The sequence below is a fragment of the Calidris pugnax genome, unplaced genomic scaffold (genome assembly GCF_001431845.1).
Source record: "Calidris pugnax isolate Ruff unplaced genomic scaffold, ASM143184v1 scaffold20, whole genome shotgun sequence".
Lineage (NCBI taxonomy): Eukaryota > Metazoa > Chordata > Aves > Charadriiformes > Scolopacidae > Calidris > Calidris pugnax.
This window is the reverse complement of record NW_015094510.1, coordinates 34,178,959-34,201,341: the sequence shown is the minus strand read 5'-3', so window position 1 is coordinate 34,201,341 and position 22,383 is coordinate 34,178,959. Positions and strand designations below refer to the sequence as shown.

The window sequence follows — 22,383 nt, the reverse complement described above, 5'->3', positions numbered from 1 at the left end:
GTCACTGGTATTTACATGAGCTCATCGGAGTGATGAGTGATGTTATTTATAACATCTGTAATTCTCCCTTGGATTTAGAGCCTCTGCTGTGCTGTCCAGGTGCCTCGCCAGATTGCTCCATCGTGATCAAATTAAGAGTTATTGGGGAGAGTTTGTGTGTTTCTGAGCAGCCTGTAATTTGGGCTAATTCAGTGTGCAGCACACCTCAGCAGCAACTAATGCAAGTGCTTGGTAGAGAGGACCCATCAGTTGCCTTGTACCAGCCTGGGGCTGGTCAACACCTCTTCCCAGTGCCACGGCATGAGGAGCCTGAGGTGACACTGGGAAGAGGTTAAGGAGCCCCCAGTACAAGCTGAGATCCAACACTACGGATGTGGGCTTGCTCAAGGCATGAGCCACTGCTGCTGGCCACCCTGCTGCTGCTCATGGCTTCTTGGCTCCACCTGGGAGGCTGGGGATGGCCATGCTCCCAGCTGGTGCTGGCCTTGGGGCACACCGAGGTGTCTCCCCGTGCTCCGTGAGGCTGAGGAGGGACCTGGAGGGGCTCAGGCTCAGCCCCACCGAGTCTCCCCAAAGACATGCCACCCGTGCAGGGCTGCCACCCTTACCCTGGGCATAGCCCCTTCCCACATCCCAGGGGACATTCCCATGGGCCTCACCTATGGGGTGCAGGGAGACTGTCCCATGGCCACCCAGTGTGGGCACCTGAGCATCCCTGTGACACCATCCTTGGTCTGCCACCACCCCTGGGTCACTGGGTTTCTCCGGCCAGGGGCTGGTTTCAGGGCAGGCCGGTGTGGGACAGGAGGTGGTGGGCATGTGGCTAGTTGGCAACTGAGCCACAGCGGCCTGGGGAGATCAGTCAAGGTGAAGGTCTGGGGAATCACCAACACACAGTGGTTTTGGCTTTTCAGAACCTGCCGGAGAGGTGAGGACAGGGTGCAGGGCAAGCCCGGGGTCCCCGGGGTGTCCTCTGCTGAGCGCTCACACGCTGGGTGAAGCTGCAGGGACCAACATCAGGGGTGGGCTCGCTTGAGGAGGGCACCGTCCTGCCCCGCTGCTCGCCCCTTCTGTGGGACCTTCAGGAGGTAACGCTGAAACTCCACAGCAGCCCTTGGGTTTGAGGAATATTAAATAACACATAGATTAAAAACCAGGACAAAGGCACGGGGGGGAAGGCCATCTCCAGGACCGGATCTCATCGCAGAATGCAGGCAAATGACGGATCGACCAGGAGACAGGTTTTATCCATTTTATTTAACCAATGAAATTCCTACTGATAACAATGAAAGTAATTTCAGCAAGTATAAATGCGATACAGTTTTAAACAAACCCCATTGTTCCGTACCTATAAATAGATTTTTCAAAACCTCATAAAAAGTGCAGATTTATGAATTGCTGTTAAAATGTTAATACATGATTCCTTTGTTTAAAAATGCGTTTTTGTCTCTTAACTCACAAAAAAAAAAAAAAAAAAAAAAGAAGTTCCTTCTGCATCTGTTCAGATAAATTCAAGTTGGGTAACTTAAAAACTAACAAAAGTCACACACACAAAAAAAATCCATCCCACTAGGTCAGTCTGTCCTCTGCAAAAAAAAAAAAAAAAAGAAAACAACAAAAAAACCCCCAACCAGCAACAACAGAAAAAAAAATAACTGGTAGAAGCTGCTGTGGAAACCCACAGTGAGCTCCCAGCAGCTGCCTCAACCTTGCAGGGAAACCTCCTGCGAAAGCAGGGAGCTGTGGCATTGCTGGAGCCCAGGGCAGGGGAGGTGCCACCTCCCCGGGATGCTGCAGGGACGTGGGACACACAGAGCTTCCACTGAGCTGCCCCCATTCCCGGTGGGGAGGGAGCAGCAGGATCAGAGCTTTGTCCTTAATCCCCCGTCCCAAACCACCTGCGGCGGGAGGAGGGAAGAAGCTGAGAGGTGTGGGGCTGGGGCTGGGTACAACTCACCCCCCGTCCAGAGGGTGAGGGGTGGGAGATGCAGTGGAGCATCACCCTGGGCACTGCCCTGCCCTCCTGCCCCCCAGCCAGGGGGCTCAGACCCACAGCCACCCAGGTGGAGTCAGCGCTGCTCCTTGCCCCCCGACACGCCGGGCTCTGCAGACGGCAAATCAAGGGCTGATTTGTGCCCTCGGGAGAGGCTTGGAAGCTTTTTGGCTGCAGAGACACCGTGCCCGTGTTCTCGGTCCAGCAGCCGGACCGTCCAGCGCTCCCACACTGGCAACTCAGGTTGCCATGCACCCCATGCACCAGGATGGAGCCAGCAGCAGCCTGATGGGCACGGGGGGGCTCAAACACATGCCAGACCCCGGCCTCCCCAGAGTTTGGGTCCAAATGTGGCCAAACGTGGGGTGGGCGCCCAGCTCAGAGCGTGCCTTCTGCAGAGAGGAGCTCAGCTCACCCATGGGGGAGAGAGGGCCACCAGCCCCCCTCCTTCTACAGTGGTATTTCATCTACAGCAGGGTCTGGTTAGCAAGAGCAGTTTAAAGTGGCTATGTTTATCAAGTTTGCTACTTTATGAATTTAAAAAAAAAAAACAAAAAAACAAAAAACCAAAACAAAACCAACAATGAAACAAAACAAAAAAAAACCCCAAAAAACCAAACCCCAACAACTATAAATACAAAGACTCTCACACACCAGACACTTGCAGCCTGCGTGACTCATAAACCGCATCAATATTCTGTTAAAAAGCTTATTCTACTTAAAACTATACATAGTACAAGAGACCGAAAAGTGGCAGCCGTGTGCGGGCGACGCTGCCTGCCCCGGGGTGGCCCACAGTCAGGTGCTTCCTAAACAAAAATAATCCAGGAGTTACAGTAACACGGCACAGGACTGCAAAGCCCATCACAGCTTCTGCTTACACTGCATACGAAGTACCAAGGGGAACACAAAAAAGAACTGGTGTTAATACTGATGGATTAAAGAGTAACTATAAAGATCAAAACAGACGTTCACAGCATGCTACATATATTGCTCACAAACTTTCCTTTTTTTTTTTTTTTTTTTTAAGAAAAAAAAAAAAAGAAAGGCTAATACAAACCAAGGAGTTGGCAGTCTGATTTTCAGTTATGTCGGATAGAAAGGTAAAGCATATACATTCATCACGTGGCTTTCCAGCAACAGGAGAAAAGGGTAAAACCAAGAGATTTCAAGTTTACAAAATTCCTATTTTTTCAAGCTACAGTTTATATCCAGTTCCGGTCACAGTCGTGAGAAACATTTCTGACCGCATCTCCTCGCGCAGTCCCAGGGCTGTAGCCTGATTATTTATTTTTCCCCTAAAAGCGGCTGCATCTCCCACCACCATGAGGGTGCTGCTCCTGCAGCCACCCAGGGAGGTGGCAGCCAGGCCGGAGGGATGGGGTTGGGTCTGGTGGCACGACATGAGCGTGAAGTGGGGGCAATGAGAAACGGTTTTGGACCATGCATGGTTGGACCTGCTGCTGTTGCTGCCCCTCAGCCCCCTCAGCCGGAGACACAGCACTTGGTGATTCACCCATTTTGGCTGAAAACTCCCTTCCACGGGCTGGTGGGGGCAAGAACATTTAATTCAACAGCAGCACGTTCTTCTCAGGTGGAAGTGAAGGGTTCCCTTCCCCTGCTCCATCCATGGAGTACGGAAGGGTCCCAGCTCTTGTCCTACAGAAGCCCTCTGGACACCTCAGAAGAAGGCATCTCCCACCATCTCCCCTAGGCACAGACATACACAAGAACCTCTCGGACACACTGGTGTCTTAAACTGACCAACAAGTCAATTCCTGCGCTGGTTGTGTCCCCTCGAGAGCCCCTGGGTCTGTCTGTACCTTCTGATGCCTCTGTGGCTTGCTCCCCACAATTAGTATATTAATTGGCATCTTCAATCCCACCTCCGACTACTGTCGGGAACAAAAGCAGAACTGAGATATCTATTCTCCATGAGACCTGATGATACTCAGTACCCATAGGAACACCCAACCCTGCCTACATCTCCAGCAGCCACTCCACGGCATGTATTTGGATTTATCCTGCAGATAAGCGAAAAACCCAAATCCACTTGGATTTATCCCAAAGACAAATGAAAAGCCCAAATCCACTTGTTCCAGAAGCTGGCCACAGCCTGCCTGGCTGCAAGGCACCCGAGGAGCTGCCAACCCAACGGCCCTGTAAGCCCACCTGGCACAAGAGGACCTCAAATTCCCCCTTAGATGTCCCTCAAAGAAACCTGCACACCTGAACAGCTCAAGCACGGGGAGTTTTGCCAAAGAAAGCGTCTCCTTAGTGGATCCACTGGATTATTACTGTACCTCCAGAGATGGGATCTGACACGCTACCAGCAAATGCTACCAAAATGTTATAAACTGTCATCCTTTCGAACCAGATTTAGAATTGTCCTGTCCAGAAAAATAACCTACTACGGCAATTAAGTGTTTCTGAACATGAGAAAGACTCTATGAAGTCACTAGCAAAGGGTGATGTAGGAACCTCGCGCAGATTTACAAGGTTAAGGCTAGGAGGTTGTCCCTGCACGGCTGCTAGGGGCTGTGAGTTAGGAAGGTAGGAAGCACTCGATGCAAGGTGGTGGTGGCGGGTTAGAAAATGACAATTTTTGCCCCTGGTGAGCAGCAGAAGGATTAAATGTCTGCAAAAGAGACCTGATGTGTGTTGGGGGAGCAGCAGCACGACCGCATGCCAGGAAATGTGCTCTAAGGGAGAAATTAATACTGATCAAGATGCTCCTCAAGTTTTCTCATGCTACTGTGCTCTCTCCATCTCCCACACCTGTGATCTATGCAGTAGGTATGAAATGCTAAATTCGTCTTCATTTAAAGATAAAAATTTTCATTTATAATTCCCAAATGCGGAAAAGCTGGTGGATCATCTCTTCAAACAAATATAGTGCTGGGGGACATCAGAGAGAAGAAATCAGAAGTTAAGACAGTGAAAACTGACATTTTTGTCCAGGTCTTGGAGTGATTGTTAACGACAAACCAATTCTTACAGCTTTATATTCAGATCAGCTCTGGGAAAGTTCATCTACAGTGAGTCTACTCCTCTCTCCCTCCATTTTGTGCAATATTATGGGAGGATTCAAACCTCTAAGGAAAGTAACTGAAAGAACATCACTTGAAATGGAAAAGTTTTGGAGTATTTCTTTCGGGCCAAAACTTTTTAGTCCGGGCACAAGTTATCCCCTTGCTACCACCAATAAATCTTTCCTGCAAGTAGAGGTTAAATAATCCAGCTCTTCTGAAAGGGAGTCCAGCCTCTGGAACATGAGCCTGAAATGCATGCCTATGTCCATGGAAAACACACATGCATGAGAAACATCAAAAACCTGTTCTGCAAGAGCAGCAGCTTACAGTTTAACTGCTTTGGGGAAGATTTCTCTAAGCCTATATTAAGCCCCCAAAACAACCCATTTCATTAACAATTGCTGCAAATCACAGGGATCTGCTACACGTTATTCCTTTAATCTCTATGGAAACTGTTTTTGTTCTATTGAATTTAAGTGACTAGGTATCTTTAAAAATCTGACTCAAAAATGCAAGTGGGCACGTCGTAGGATTTTGCTAAGTGCCTGAGTGCTTAGATTCCCATGGAAATTTAGGCAACTAGCTGCTTTTTCCAAATCCCTTGAAAACATCTATCAGCATCACAAGTCATGGCGCCCCTGTGATGTTCTGCCGCTGGCAGAGTGTTCTGGGAAATGCAAATGCTTTTCTCCAATTGGCACCTTTTTCACTTCTCTTCATTACCAAAAAAAAAAAAAAAAGGAGCAATTTCAGCCAGAATATACTCTATCACAACACACGTTTTGAAGCGACTCTGCAATGACAGGAAGCTGTCCATGCTCCAAAGCTCTGTTCCCTACTCGCAGCGTTTCCTGCGCTGGGTGGTTAATTTGCACCTACCAAGCTTTCTCTCCAGTAGACAGGAGACTGTACACTTTGTTTTTATGTTGGTCACCACTGGGATTCTGTGGACTAACATTCATTAATGCTGGTAAATATCAATTCCACTAAAGGAACACAGAGGGAGAGTATCTACACTTCTGACGATTACGGTACTCTTAAGAATAAAATTAATGAACAAAGAGCGAAGATTCACATTCGTGAGTGCTTTAAAAATGCAAAAAATCCAAGAACACTTGCACATTAAAATTTGGCACAGTGTGAGCCTAAAGCGTGCGTAAAGTGTATGGTAGAGTTGTCTGACTTTAAACACCTATTCTGAACAAACACCTATTAAAAATCATAAATTTGAGTATAAAAACTAGGCTATAAATCGTTACACTGTAAATGCAATACTTTGAAAAAAAAATGCCACGTGGAAAACATTTCCAGAAGTTTCAAGTTTGCATTTAATATTAAAAAAAAGAAAAAAAGAAATAGCAAACTAGTTGTACAATGACATTTCCTACGGTGGAATGTCTTGCAGTCCATATGTGACTTGATATGGCACCTTAAAAAAAAAAAAAAAAGAAAAGAAATCACTGGTTTACTACGAATTTTATGAAGCAATCCATTTATGGTTTCTGTATTTCAAATCTGCTCATGTACTTTGCTCAGAAGGCGTTTGAGCTGGCAAGTATATTTCATAAGGAAAGAAGTAAAGGCACTCATGTTTCCAAACATAAAACTCAACCTACTCTAAGAGTCTTTGCGTTTCTGAAGGGAAACTAAGCCATCCTATTAGTTACCCAAATCTAGTTTCACCTCCTTTCCAGAGCTCAACTGTGCTTCTTGAGAACTACTTGACTTTTCAAAGCAAAGGAATTTAAAGTGGTACTGTACAGTTCCCATCACTTGAAAAAAGCAAAAGTATTGCATGAAAACTTCTCTCAGCAGAACTGTTTTATGCACAAAAGCCATGGGGTGTGGCCACTACAGTCACAAGAGGGAGCAAAAAGGACCATAGCAACTCAGAAAGTTAATCTAAGTTCATACATAGGAGCATCTCAACACTTGTGAGAAATCTTTGCAGTTAGCTATACAAGATAAATACATCTGATGTTGTACCCAATGCTCTCTCCAGAAGAGAGTCCGATGCTGTCTATTGGGTAGTTTTCTAAATAGCCAACGTAACATCCAAAAAAAAAAAAAGAATCTACTGATTTCTTCCTCAAAAGGTTTTCACATGCAGAGCCTGCAGTCTGAAAGTGCAGAAAAGTGTACAATCATTTAGCTTTCCAATCTGGAACAGACAGATAAAGCGAAAAAACCAACATGCGAAGTCACAGCAAAGTATTAGGAAAAGGGAAAAAGAGCAAAAACTAACTTTAGTAGCGTACTGGTCCATGATTTTGTCAATGAAAAGTGTTAAAATATGACTGATAGTATTTTTAAAAACTATTCTGCAGTCACCAATGGAATAAAATCCTGTTTAAAGTTCTACAATCCAATGGAACATCAAAAATAAACCTATCCAGTTATTTTTTAATGTATGCAACAGAAATAAAGGTCACCCTCCTCAAAGAAATATGAAAAGTCCAAACCAACAGACAAAAGTTGAAGCAGTGACAACTTGCATCCTACTGGGTAAGTTTAAGCATCTCTTTAGGCACTTCACTGGTTCATTAATGCAATACAAAATAAAGCTATAAATATCAACATTTTGTGCTCTTAGAAATTAGCCAAAAGCAACAGAAAACAGCACAAAAGTGTGACATTTTTGGCAGCTTATTTCTTCCCTTCCCCAATATCACTGGTTGTCCAAGAATGCTTTGTTTTGGGGATGCTTTGGCATCTCAGTATCAGGTTGTCTTAAGCCATAAAAGCTAAAACAAAACTGCTAGGCCTTAGACAATAAAGAAATTTGGTTTTAAAATTTCTTTATGGCTATATAAGAAGGACACTTCAGCAGTGGCATGACAGGGAAAAAAGCTTGCTTTCTTTTTAAATATTGCACTTTTCTTTTGTTCACTCACACTAATGCATAGAAACTTTTTAAACTTTGAATATTAAAAATTCATGCTATGGAAACGTTATGGGAAATAAATTTCTATACATCCAATATGAAAGAACAGATATGCTAGCCTTCCTTTACTTTCCTTAGTTAAAACATTGAGAAAGAAGAGAGTGCAAAAAAAACCCACAACCCTATTTTTTGGTCAGCCTGTGTATTAACTTTCTAGGTGCCAACTACACAAATGGCAACATGTGATGAGCATGGGTGTTGTCAGGACAACTGAGGGTGACTGTCGGTCAAACAAGATTATGTGTGATCAAAACACAGCAAGTGTGGCTGAAATGGCAAATCGTGAGGCCTCTTCTCTGGGGAAGGGGCCCGACAGAGCGGATGGATTTCGCACTTCAGTAGCATGCTGTAGGATTTATCGCGATTAATTTCACATTAAAGTGTGCTCGATGTTTGCATCCACATCTCGCATCACCTTCGACTGCTGTGGTAAGACAGCGACTGGCAAGCAGTCTCCAGGAGACACAGAAGAATCCAGTGGGCAATCCAACACAACGCAGCCCGCGCGTCTCAGTCACGACGTGGTGGTACATTCTCAGGACAGGCAGGACCGATCTTCTGCTGGACTTCCACTCATCTGAAAAATGATTGCTTGGAAAAAGAAGTCTCTAAGCACTTCACTCCGGTGCTTAAAGAACAAAGCGCTAGGATTGGATATAATAAAACCAGTTTCAGGACCCTGCCCGCTGCGCAGAAATCCAGCCGGAAACAATGCAGAGTAGTGCTCCTCAGTGTTACTTTTGTTATCATTAGTAATGTTAAGCATCAAGAAAATAAAACACGTCATTGCACATTACAGCCGTCGAGAAGCACGGCTAAACTTTGACACTAGAGAATTGAATAACCTGATGCTACATCACAAACAGCTTCTGGTGTGTATCTATTTCGAAAGGTCTTTACATACTCAGTAAAAGCTCCTTTACTCCTGCTCGGCGAACGCTTCAGGTTAAGTGACGAGTTATGGCACGAAGGGCATACAGGAGTTCGGCCTGCATTCGAGCTTCCATCAGAAGTAGATTGACATGAACCTGTTAAAAATTATATCAGCCGTTTAGTTCACCTCTGAGTGCAACATCCTTTACTCACTTAGGTTAACATTTCTAATCTTTCGTGAAGTATCGCTGCCAGAAACTATGTCCTTTCCCCCTGCTGCAGGACTCCAGTTCCCCTTGAGACAGCTCTGTCAATGCCAATACCAGACAACATCCTAGGACTGCAAGGACCCAGCCTCAGCTGCTGCTTTAAACAATCTTCCATCTGAGAAGACCCACTAAAACCATTTTTGTGTCCTAAATGGTGTTAGTTCTTTATAAATAATATTCTGTTTTATTCACTATCACCTGTGACTGCTTTATAGGAGCACAGAATAAGGAAGAGTTGATGTGCCAGGCAGGCCAGCAGGCACACAAGCACTGACCCCTTGTCAGGAAGCATTTAACTTGGGTATCTGAAGACATGTTGACATTTCTATTAATGAAACACACCATGAAGATTATATTTACATATATATATATATATGTATATGAGTTACGGTCTTTTTTGATTCCCGTAATCCCAAGTATTGGCATAGATGATCGCTTCTGCGTTTCCAAATTTATCCACTTATTACAGTTGTCTGTTCAATTTTATGGAGAAGTCACTCAAAATAATAATAATAAAAATAGGATCAGTATTTCCAGTACACAGAGAAGCATTTTTGTAAAACTGATACCTGACACTCAATCAATTTATCTCATTTGTTTTTCTCTTGTCAAAACCAGTTCATTTGGCAGATCCTGCCATTTTTAGGTGTTGCCATATTTTCAGTTTGAAGCAGCACAGGGTCTCTGTGAATCCATTTGGCTCTGAGATACGTACCTTCTCCGAGTGCTTGAACTGCCGCCAGTAGCTGTCGTACATGCGCTTGGTAGTTCTCTCTGGGTAGCAGGTCACTGTCTTTATGTAAACCTTCAGGCTGCGTTCAAGTAACTGATTAACTTCTCCATAATCATAGTCATCATACCTAAACAACACAGGTAACCGATCTGTTGGATACAGGTTTTTAAAAGCATAGTCTTTTGCAGCATTATGTTATTAAGTTTGGGAATTGGAGCATTTATTATACACACTAGAAAACCACCTGCCAATAGAAGATCTGAAAAGCTTAGTACTAGGATGTTGTCTTTTCTGAACTGGCTTCAGAGAAGACATTTTTTGTGACAGTTTCCATCCTGACTCATAATAATTTTCTCCACTGGAAGCAAAAGTTACACTGAGATGCCAGCAAAACCACTCTAACCTCCAGACTGAGGTATCATCTCCACTCCAACACCTGGAGTCTAAAATCATGCTTTTCATGTGGTTCATTTTTCATTCTGTTTCCACAGTTCAAAACACACTCCTAAGCCAGGGGATTTTCGTCCATACCTGATTCCATACATACAGTGGACATAGTTAAATAAAGCTCTTCTTAGCGTAGTTGTATCGACATCTTCATGTGTTGCCATAGTGTTATATGTGAGGTTATACACCATCCGAAACTTCTCATCAAGGAGATGCCCAATATCAGAATAAAGCCTGTTTACAAGGGAAAAGCCATGATTTTCCCAAGTATAGTCCTGCAGGAAGAGAAGGAAATACATAAATGTACAAATGAAGTGAAGTCTCTATCTGATCCCCTCTACAGCTCAATAGGATCTTCTTGTCTGCTAGTTATAGCTTTCTTCTCTTCAAAAAATTTGCATTTTGCATCCTTCATCCATATCACCAGCTCCACTGCCCCAGGCTCCCTGGCAACAACTCTCATGCCACAGCACCCCACCTCCAGCTGGCTGCCATTAGCCTACAAGGGAAAAAAACCCCAAGCTTCTCTTGAAGTACTGAGACAATTTTCCACTGTCTGCTGTGCCATTCTGACTGGTGTTATTCTATGTGGGATGTGGCTGTAAGTTTAAAAATTCGTTCCCCTTGGGAGCTTTGATGCTTCGCTCTGAGCAGAGATGGAGTATTTGCTTCCATCCAGGATCTACACTCATTGGATAAAGTGGTGAACTGTGCTTGAACAAATTAATAAAACCCAGGCTGCTTTGGTCATGGACAAGCACCTGGATTGCAAGGATAAAAGCTTGTCTGCTCGTACCAGGAATGGGAAGTCTTTGCTAGGAGTGTCATGGCAGTGGTAGTGGAGAACCACCCTGATTTGAGCAGCGTGCAACTGCTCTCCCTGCTGCAGTTACACAGATGTTAGTTTGCCTGCATGCTTGGCAATCAATCACTGATGCCATCTTTACAATCAAGAGCATCATCTCCACGTCCTTCTGGTGCCTGGCTGTTTTCAAAAGGTACTGCTGGGCAGGGGTCCTCACCCAGACACTTGAGAGCACGTCTCCTGGGCTGGCCCCCAGATCAGGACAGTGGGAGAGAGTATGCAGGATGACATTCAGGTGCCTAACAGAGGCATTCAGTGACTTCTGAAACACACCACAACATCACATTTGGCCTCCAGCTGCCAGTCCAAAAGACTGTAAAGCTTGTGAGAAATAAGGTGTATCTTCCAGCCCCATAAAGGTGTCCAGGACACCTGGGGAATCGCAAAAGCCTCTGGAAACCAGAGGCTCAGGGGGGACAGCGCTGCTTACTAACAGCAGGTAATCCATACTAACAATGAAAAAGAGAAAAAAATATTAAAGACATTCTGCTGTATATGGAATACCTTTTGCTGTTAATAAATTTAAACCCACAGAGATAAGGCAGTCTTGTTTTATCAGAATTAGGATTGGATTTATTGCGGGGTTTTGGGATGCTACTGTGATTTAAATAGCATTAACAGCAGAGAATTTGGGAGGCTGTGGGTATATACATCTAACTGCTTAAGAGTAGGACACACTAATAAAGTTAAATTATCAAGGTGACTCCTTTGAGTGTAGGCCAGAAGCTATAGAGTCTTTAAGAGTAGAGATGTTTTAGTTCCAATTTCAACTTCTGTAGAGCTTTTTTCCATGGGAGCCTGCTGCTCCTAAAGTAGTTAAACAGATTGTTTGATTTACAGGCACTGACTCTGCCTTATTCTTTTTGGCAACATCTACCTGCTTTAGGCTCATATAAAGACTGCAGAGTAAATTATCCAGATCAGCAGAGACTGCTATGGAGCTAAATACATTTCCTGAGAGTGATCATGGATTCTTTATTTTACAGCCTTAGATACATGTTCTGACCATGAAGTTTTCCTTCACCCACTGATTTTTTTAATTCAATGATTTGGTTTAAGATTTCTTCTATTACTTACAATTTATTACTAGACTGCTGATTAATCTACTCTTTAAGCCACAACAGAACCACTTAGAATGCCCCTTCTGTTATCTATCTATCTATCTATCTGTCTGTCTGTCTATCTATCTATCTATATCTCATGAAGAAGTTAATGAGTCTGGTCATGGAAAAAGATGCCAGTATGTAAGACAATGCACAGGTAAAATTAACATGCTGTTCTTTCAATAGCACTAAAACCATATATTCAAATATAGACAAAAAATTCAGTAATCGTGTTTAAGAACTCCTTTTCTTTCCTGACATTCAAAGTCCAGTGATTTGGTACATACATGAGAACAACACGCACCAAATCGCTCTCACAAACATATATACATCTATGTGTTGATAACCACTGGACAGACAAGACTTGATAAAATGACAGAAATAAAGAGTTCTTCCAGTGGATTTTTTTTTTACAATATCTGGAGGGAAGGAAAGGGAACCCTTTGTTTTCTACCTTTCACTTCTATTCCAGATTCAGCAAGATGTTTACAATTTTCAAACATTAATTCTGGTAATAACTGGAGTAAGACCCAAAGCTAAGTACTCCCTTGTCTGAGATTTACAAATAGTAAAAAATCAATCTCAGGTAGATTTATGGAAGCTTTTGAGTTAATTAATGGACCAGGACAAGAAAAAGAGCGTGCAACAAACATGCCCCACTACAATGGCTTTATGCTATTCGCCCTGTAATGAGATATATAAACATTCTTTGAGTGAATGTTTTTTGAAGAGATGGTACCTGAGCTCTGAATGTTGGCAGATGGTCTTCTCCTCGCCTTGCAAAGTCTTTGTACCCAAACCCAGGATCTTCAATATAGCGGGAGACATCTGTAGAAACTATTTCATCATCAAATGCTGTGAATAAAACACCAAAATGCTTTACTTCAGGCAAGCACAAGAGTTAGTGCCAACTTCCAACTACCACTCTTCTTCAGGACTAGAGACCAATTTCAGAAGTTGTGCAAAGGAAGAGGGCAGTAGGAAGGAAAGAAGCATTTCAATCCCAGCCTGCTTGTATGGGATCCATTCATTTCACTGAGCCAACTAAATGTCAGCCTACACCAGACATCTAGTATACTTGTACAAAATGGGAAGAGATGACCTAAACTTCTGCCTGGAGGTGTGCTTTTCTCTGTGTTGACATCTGAGAGCAGCTGGGTATCTTAAATGAGGAAGATGAATCCTGTTAGTAAAGTCATAGTGCTAGGCTAAGAAACAAAAAAGTACCCTTGAGAAGAGGACTGCTGTGCTGAGCAGGGACGGTGTCAGGAATTACACCAGCTCCATTCTGTAACCCAGAGTATGAACAACCAGAAAGCAATGCAACACTCCACTTGTCAACAGCAGTTGAAGATTATATGAAAGCAAAGAGCTCTACAGCACATCAGGCTGAAATTCTGCCAGAAGCTCTAGTAACTAAGCATCTTCAAAGAGCTCCAAAACGTGTCACTAAGCAAGCGCAGGTTCTCTATCAGGAATCAATCTTTCCCTCCCAAATAAACAGGTGGCTCGATTGTGTAACTACCTCTGCACAAGTTGACTACTGCACAGATGACTGCATTTGACCCTCATGTTAAAATCCTGGCTCGCTTCCACATGCGTTGACAGAGCAGTTGCCATATGTCCACTGTTAGCACCTTGAAAAGTCAGTTCATCTAAGAATTGCAGAAGTGCTTTATCTCCTCTTTGCCTCATTAAACAATCAAAACATAACTGCATAGGAAGAAGCTCACACAGCATCTGCTACAGCAAATCCTCAGCAAAGAATAAAAAGCCTGCACACACAGACTCCTCGCCCCCGACAAGGACTGAATTTCATGAAAGGGTAAAGGCCCAATGCATACAGACTCCTCAACTTAAACCAGCACACAGCAAAGAGGGAGGGAAAGTCAACAAAAATATCAGCAACCACATCAAAAAACCCCTTCTGTCCCAAACAACACCTCTTCCTTCCACGCCTTCAGTTGCAGAGACTCATTGAAGTCTTAGTTTGATAGTGAACCTGCAACGGGTGTCAGTTTATTTGCAGTGTTGATGGTGTCTTACCAAAGAAAAATAGAGCAAGAATGGACAATGTCTATTTCTTAAAATCCAGCCATGATGTTGCTGGATGTATCTTCTTTCAGAGATTTTGCATGTTCCTAGAGAGCCACAAAACAAAGTCTCTGCTGATCTACAATACATTTTTCCTCACTTTTTGGCTCTGTGCACAAGAACTTGGATACCTTCAAACACATTTGGTCTGAAGCTACCGAGATCTAAATTCAAAAAGAATAGTGTTAGTAAATTGTGAAGCATTTTATGGGTCACTTCTTTAAAAAGACACAAGCTATCATCTTCAAGTAGCCTTCACAATGAGGAAATGGTTCAAGATTCTGATTGTCTTAATATTATTCCTTCTTTGAACACTTTCTTTGGAAAAAAGCCCACCTTCCTGTCTGTAGGAAACAGATTTCTTTGTATGGTTTGTTAGAGATGGAGACCCCCAGAGCACATGAAGAATACTGGAAAAGAAGCTTTCAGCTCAGAATTTTGAACACCATTTAAGAATCTCTATCATAGCACAGGAAGTGGAACAGCACAGCTGCATGATCACTCAGAACAGCAAGTTAGAAACATCCTTGCCAGATGGACAGTAAATGGCAAAGAAGTTGAGTATCATCCTAATCTATTTCCCAAACTAAGTGTCGCATCTGAAGACTACTTATGAGTGTCATTGAAGTTCTGAGCACTGCAGAACCTAAACCAGTGAAATATTATTGAATATTTACATGAACGAATTAATTTGAAGATATAGAGCATATAAAGAACAAGACATTTACACCCAGCTTTTTGAAGAAAACTACAGACATTATTTTTATTTTTTTTCTTTTTAAATACAGAACAGCTAAATTTCAAGTAGCAAAAAGGATGGTGTTATTTGCCAATTAGGAAATCTTAAGCAGATGAAGCAAGTGACAGGACCACCCTTACTACACTCCTCCTAGACCAAGAACCAGAATAAAGAAAAAGTCGTAGTCACTGAAGTGGCCTCAAGTGTTTAGCTCTTACAAAGCACAAACAAAAGGGAACTGGAAAAGCACAAATACCTCCACTAATTACTAGCAGACTCTCCTTCTTCTCCTTTTCAAAGCGAGTTGCCATTTCTTCCTGAGAGGCTTCCTCATCCTCTTTATCTTCTTGTAGCCTCTTCATCCTTTCCATTAAGGCCTCCAGCTCACTTAAAGAATCTGCAATCTGCAAAAACACCATGACATTCTGCAAAATTAGAAGATAGACAACATGTGTCATCTTCAGATTTCATGCTCGACAACATACGTTCTCAAAAGCAGACAGCAGCAGCAAACACAGAAGCTCAAGCCAGAAGACGTTTGTCACATAGAGCGTAGACAAACAGCTTTCAGACAGTGAGAAGAAAGGGAGCTGGGAGTTGTGAATCTCAACTATGGCAGTAATCTACTGCAGAGGGATTAAAAGCCAAAGAGGTGGTGGACAAACATGGAAACCATAGTTGCTTATATTCCACCCTGTAGATGGCTCAGGAAAAGCCACCCGTGTGCCCTATGTGTATCAAAAAACATCTTTTAATATTAAAGTGATTTTTTTCAGTCTATTGGTAATGCAAAATATGTTTCTGAAGAGATACAGTGCAACACTGCAATACAGGAACACAACCTGAGACAACACATCAGGTAGTTTTTTTCATTACATGTGATCAAAATAACCATTACGTTGACCCTTTGCCTTGCCTTTGTGAGGAAAACAGGCCTCTCTATTAGAAATACATCAAAGTTTGGGATTCTGTGATCCGTACTTATCACTCAGATTTTTCATCAGATAAATTGTTTGTATTTTCTTTTCCATCTTTGCTGTTATTCTGCCCATAGCTGACATTGTTTTCTGGTTTGCTACTCGCTGCTGAAGAAGCAGCACGGAGTCAGCAGCAGCCCCTTGCCCACTACAAATGGGGAATAAGACAGCCCAGTGATTTGAACCACGTCTTATAGCCCAGAAATTTAAGATACAGTGATTAAACTGACTGATCACATGTTCACATTGTAATGCTAATTTTTAAAGATGTACCTAGTGACTCTGCTCATAATCCTGATCTTCCATCAAAGACGATGAGGCTAATTCATCAATCAGCATCAATTCAAGGACATGTCTTCAAAGTATTATAGAGCCACTTTCATAAAAAAAATTTCCACATTTAAATTAATTAACCTGTAATCAAAGTTCTCTGCTGGTTGATTCAAGACTGGAACACCAGCACTAAGAATTCAGTAATTCTATTTCAGACATTTCCTCCCACCTACAGGGAAGTGTTTCAAACTTGTTCCGCTTTGTGATTGTAAGCCTTGAAGTCCAAATTATTACAATTATTCTGACTTCTGGGGGTTTTTTCCCCATTTTGTTTTTTCATTCCACGTATCAGGCACATGGATGACACAATACTGCAGTCAGCGACACTTTATCTGAAGAAACTGGGACTTTAAGCTTTCAGCTGAAAGTGAAGTTTTAGTCTTGCCCAATGGGCTGAGAGATTAAGGATGAGAATCCCATTCCTCTGACTGCCATCCACCGTTACAATGTGGGTTTCAATAGATTACACTGAAAACTGCTAGAGCAAACATAAGAGCTGCCAGACTCAAGCATTCCAGTAAAGGAGACAAAAACTTTCAAACTACCCTGAAATTTAAACAGGAAAGAATGGAAGAAAGTGTTCTAATGCAAAACAGAGGCAAGCAAAAGAATCTTCTTGCAACACTAACCCCAAAGTTGCTACTTGTGAGGGATGCATTTTCTATGTTGTTGTCATTGGCAAGATCACAGACACAGAAGTTGTTGACTGCTATAAGTCTGACTCCATTAGATGTATCCGGATCTCTCTCTGGATTAATGCCACTACCAAACACAAAACTTGCCAAGGCATGATAATGTGCCAACAGGACAACAGCATGCACCAGTTCAGGAAGAGACCAATTATTTTCCCCAGTCTTGACAAGTTTCTGAAATGAGAATAAAAAAAAGTGTAAATATAAAATTTCTTTTGGCCCTCAGGTTTTCTATAAAACACTATGGATTTTAAAAAGTGATCAATTCCTTTGCTTCCAATAATACCATATAGCTCTTGTGCGCAAACTCTCACTGGATAAAAAAAAAGAGACACCAAATATATTACCTCGTTTCTTTTGGGGTTGCTTTAGCCAGTGCTATTCCTAAAAAGTAAATCTTGTTGGCTTTGTCACAGGGACACATTTATTGGCTTATTCGATGCTCTAGTACTTCCTTGAATTTTTTAACTGAAGGTAATGAAGCCTAACCAGACACTTGTGTAGTTCTTAGCAGTTCTTATTACTGGATGTTTAGTGCTATTACAGGACACGACTTAACAGGTACCTGAATGTGCTCTTTTGTGATTAGCCAGGGCCGGTGTGCAAGGAGTTTGTTTATTTCGTTCAGATTTTTCAGTCTTTGGGGAATGTATTCTAAACCGTTCAGCCACTCTGCGATCCCGCCAGTCTTCAAAAACTCATCAACGTGCATATTTATTAGGTAGGAACACTGATGTCTGGCAGCAGCCTGGAATAATTAAACACAGAGGGAAAAGGGCAGTGCATTACTATGGAATTGGATTTTGCTGCAGGTGGAAGACAGGTTACTAACACAAAACAAAAATACATTTTCATTCCAAAGGGTCACGTTTTATATTGCAATGCATTTCTATACAGGGTGGAGAATTCTCCAATGTAAGTACCTCTGATTACTTTACTCTGAATCGCAGAATCTAATTTGGGTTGGAAGAGATTTCTTAGAGCAGATCTGGCCCAGCCCCCTGCTTACAGTAGAGCTGATTTAGTTCAGGTTGCTCGGAGCCTTGGCCAGACAAGATCTCCATCTCTGGAGATCACACCACCTCTCTTGGCCCCTGTTGCAATGTCTCAACATCCTCATGGTAAAAATTGTTGTCCTAGTGTCCATGTGGAATTTGTTGTGACTCGACTCCACTGCATCTCATCCTACTGCTGCCTACAGATGGTTAAATATTCATAAATGAGGTTAAACAGTTTTAACTGCTCTCTGCAACACCTCACTCTCGTGGGCATGTGAGAACTGTATTGCTGTGGGAAACAGGGAAACGTGTACGTTGCCAATTCTCCCTTATCACTGAAAACTTTTGGCTATGCATGCTTCATTCTGATGAAAATCGACTACAAAAATTCACCTCTGTCAAAACATCACACTAGTCTCTCCTTTCTAAAGTCTTCCTTCTTTCTTCTTTTTTAAATACACAAGTCTAGGTCGCAGGAGAAAATATACAGGCTGTTGGTACATACCATTATAGCAATGTAGTGCCTATAGGGCAAGGGAAGGGGCCCATCCATGCGTAGCATATAGAACTGGCTGCGGAGGAAAGACTCCAGGTACTGAGTGTGGATACTCATGACCTGCGTGATGTTGTCCAGGCGACCAGACGTCGAGTATTCTTCCACAAGAAGATTAGTACGTTCATCCAAACCATTTGCTTGCATAACCTTAAAAACAAGATGGACAAACTAAGCGAGGAACAAGATTTTCTCTAGCTTTAGCCCTAGAGAGAAACATACTGCAGTATGAAAGGTTTGCTTGTGTACAAACTTAAAGGAGATCCGGATGTATATTTGTAAATATACTTGCCAGCGTGCGTGTGAATCACACCTACAGATGTTGCTTATATACTGAGAACTGAAGAGCACTTTACACTGTACCTCTGTTATTTTAATGTGTTCCTATGAAAACCAAAAACATTTTTTCTGTAGATCTTTCCAAAATGGCTAAACTCACAGATTCTTAAAGTCAAAGCTGTAGAGAGAGCTGGAAGTAAGCAAGAGCTAAATGGAAAGTGAAGTCTTTATGGAAGCCTGCCTGTATAGACACACACCACCCGAGCATCCAGCCCTAAAACAAATTTCAAAATTAATAGAGAGGAACTGGGTTATGTAACCAAATTATAGAAACAGCCTGGCAATCCACCCCTTCTGTGCCTGTATAATTGAAGAGGAGATCAAATGCTAATTTGTCCATAACATTCAAGTATTATTTAGAATAGGAATTTAATGCTTTCTTTAAACAAAAGCTGTTCTTTAATTATTCCAACCAATCCAAACCTTGGGCACAAGATGAAATGAAACAGCAAAAGAGTAAGTAGCTCTTGCACTGCAAGCCCTGACACAGTATTAGTGCTATTACTCAGTGTTTATCACCAAGAACAGCCATTCTCAGCATGTTCACCACTGAAGGTACAAGCACAAAACTGGGAAACCTAGTATTTAGTCTGAAATGGCACAGTATTACACCAGCCAGTTCACTATTACAAACACCATGAAATGAGAAAATATTTTAGCTGGTTTACTGCACATCAAGACAGAAAGTGCCTAATACCAAGAAGACACTGCTTTTGCTGAAATACTCCATTTAAAATACATTTTCGTTCTTTATGATGGGTTGATGGATGAATCATGTCTCAAATATTTTTCCATCAAATCTCATATAGAAGTCATACAAAAAACCCACGAATAACACACTATGTTTTCACTTTACTAACCTGTTTTAATTTGTCGCCCCAGAAAGAAAAGGAAGCAGCAGCTACGCACTCAGGCAGCTTTTTTACATGTTTAGCTCTTCACTATGGCAGCTTTTCTGTGTTTTGTACCCAAAATGATGCGTCCTCAGCTTTCCTTAAAATATTTTTACCATCGGAAGTCGATTCATACACTAGAGATCATTTTATTTCATTTATTACTGCATATTCCTCGCTCCACTGCAAGGAGTCCCCCTTGTTCTTCAGCAAGAAGTATCCCCCATGTATTTAAGAGATCTTTTGTCTCATTTAGTAGTTTCTTGGGGAAATCACACATTTCGTGTCTTTGGGAAGGTTTCTAATCTTCTCCAGTGTGTCAGGAGTTTTCTTTGTAACAGTACAAGTTATGGTGAAGAAATTCTGCTGACAAAATTGAAATATAATCCTTTAGGACTGCACTGTTGCTATGTAAGGCACAGCAATATGCCGCATTATTGCTTCTGAGATTTATCTCCACCTATATTACTATCCTCTTCATACTGTCTACGTACTTCCTCCTGATTTATTACCATCCATGGATCCACAAACATGGTTTTTTATTCTGCTTGTAAAGCCTTACCGCACTTTAAATGGAACCATTACAATTAAGTTGCTGCTGCTCCGTCCATATTCCTTCCATTACGACAATGAAGCAGCCTTTGACACGAGCAGTGTTATTATGAAGATTTGTGAGACATTTGGTGCGTCACTGATCTTTAACTTCATTCTTCCTATCCATTGTATTATTTCATGCCAAGGCACAAGGGAAAAAGGTAGTCATTTGCTTAAAAAACAATAACAGACAATATGTAACATTTGTTCATGAGACTGAATAGCTGTTTTATCCACACAGATGGAGGTTCCCTGTTTGTACTGGGTAACCTCTGGGGTTACTCCTTTCTGAGAGCTACTCAGTGACTCCTCCTGCACCCTTGGCTACCACCTTTACCAAGTGTATCAGCTGTGAAATAAATTCATTAACAACTGTCTCAAAACATGTTACCATTTTAACTACATATATTTTTCTACTTTTTATGCAATTATTGACTTATGAGAGAAATTACATCTTTACGACGTTTGGCATCTCAATTTCATCTTGTATTTCATATGAAAGGGAAGTCCTCTTCACAAGTTTGGCTGGCTGGAACTCACTCTGCTCCCTTCTTCCCAAGTCTAAAAGATCCTTTTCACCCTCTCTTCCTTTTTGCTTCATTATGTTTTCTGGTTGCCACCCTCTAAACTCTATTTGTTTTTAAATTCAAACCTTGCCAGTGTATAAATGGAGAGAGAGACTCAAAGAGCAGCAGCTATCTTGTCTTTCAAAATGTCTTTTTGGCCTTTCTAACATGTGAATTATCTGCCTTTAGCAACTACTTAAAACAAAACCAAAAAAAGTTTTATAGTCAGCCATCCCAAATAATTAACTGATTAATAAATACTGCTCTGTAAAGACTGAGATCACAGGAGAACACCATAGCAAAGTTTCTACTTACTGCAGCAAGCTGCAAATCAAGGCTTAAGTTGAACGTTAAATCATGGGCTGAAATCTTGAGTTTGAAGCCAAACTGTACCTTTCAACCATAAATTCTCTCAAGAGCCACAGTTATGGTCTAAGGAGTGAGTCATATTTTCAGGTTCTCTCAAACTGAAGGTCAGACACTGCTCTGAGAGCTATATAACCACGCTGCTGCAGTACTGGATAGGCCTCCCCTTAGGCCTGGCATTAAGAGTAGTAAGTGATCATCACCCAGGAGAAGAGCAGAGCAGCACTCACAGCTGTCTCCGGGAGTGCTGGTGACCGAAAAGATGTCAAATGGCATCGCTTGTGTGAAAGGGCAGGGTGGTTCTTACCCACTGCTCCAGAGAAACCATCGCTTTTGCTCTCAAAGGAGCTCATCTGGGCACCACGGGACAAGCAGGATCATAAAACTGTCCTTCAGTATCTTCACTCTAAAAGCTACCACCCGCCCGACGCAGCTAACCACAAACTTACTTCGTTCTCTGGTATAAAGGCACTTGGTCCTCTTGTCAATGGTGGGGAGACCTGTACTCTTTTCTCCTGCAAAACAGTCACATAATTCAGTCAGCATCAGGAATATCATATTAACTTACTTTATCTTGCAAGACGAGATCTCCAAGGCCTGGATTTGGTTCTCTTCCCAAGGCCACTGACAGCCCACTGAGGAGGTGAAGCCACCACACCACGTTGGTTAGATCAGCTTTGCATCCCCTGCACTTTTGCATGAATGAATGGCACCAATTTTGGCAAGGGGTAAGACAGAACAAAACCAAAAAATCTAATCCCAGTTGGTTTACAGACCAGCTTGAAGATACAAAGAAAACAGCAATAAAACATTTGGCGCAATGCTAAAATTAGCCATTTACTGGATTGAATGGAATCCAGAAAGTGGAAAGGAAAAAAAGCCACATTTGGGAAACTGCAAGCAAGATGCTGTTTTCTTCAGTATCAGCATCTAATGAGATCTTCAGTATTGAGAAGCACTTCGTGTGCCAAATATTGGTG

General features: G+C 42.2%; 1 protein-coding gene across 2 annotated transcripts; it reads right to left on the bottom strand.

Annotated features, from left to right (window-relative positions):
• Positions 1-1,238: 1,238 nt before the first annotated feature.
• SESN3 (sestrin 3) lies at positions 1,239-21,915 on the bottom strand. Of its 2 annotated transcripts, XM_014965931.1 has the most exons (10): positions 21,853-21,915; positions 18,598-18,795; positions 17,660-17,842; positions 17,032-17,268; positions 15,349-15,496; positions 12,999-13,114; positions 10,376-10,566; positions 9,827-9,971; positions 8,874-8,997; positions 1,239-8,546 (listed from the first exon to the last, which is right to left on the bottom strand). In XM_014965931.1, exons 2-9 carry the CDS (start codon positions 18,790-18,792, stop codon positions 8,911-8,913), a joined length of 1,302 nt encoding a protein of 433 aa, XP_014821417.1. In that variant the 5' UTR covers positions 18,793-18,795; positions 21,853-21,915; the 3' UTR covers positions 1,239-8,546; positions 8,874-8,910. The 2 variants fall into 2 exon arrangements, with proteins under 2 accessions (XP_014821417.1, XP_014821416.1); XM_014965930.1 differs by having other exon boundaries at positions 1,239-8,997.
• Positions 21,916-22,383: the final 468 nt, after the last annotated feature.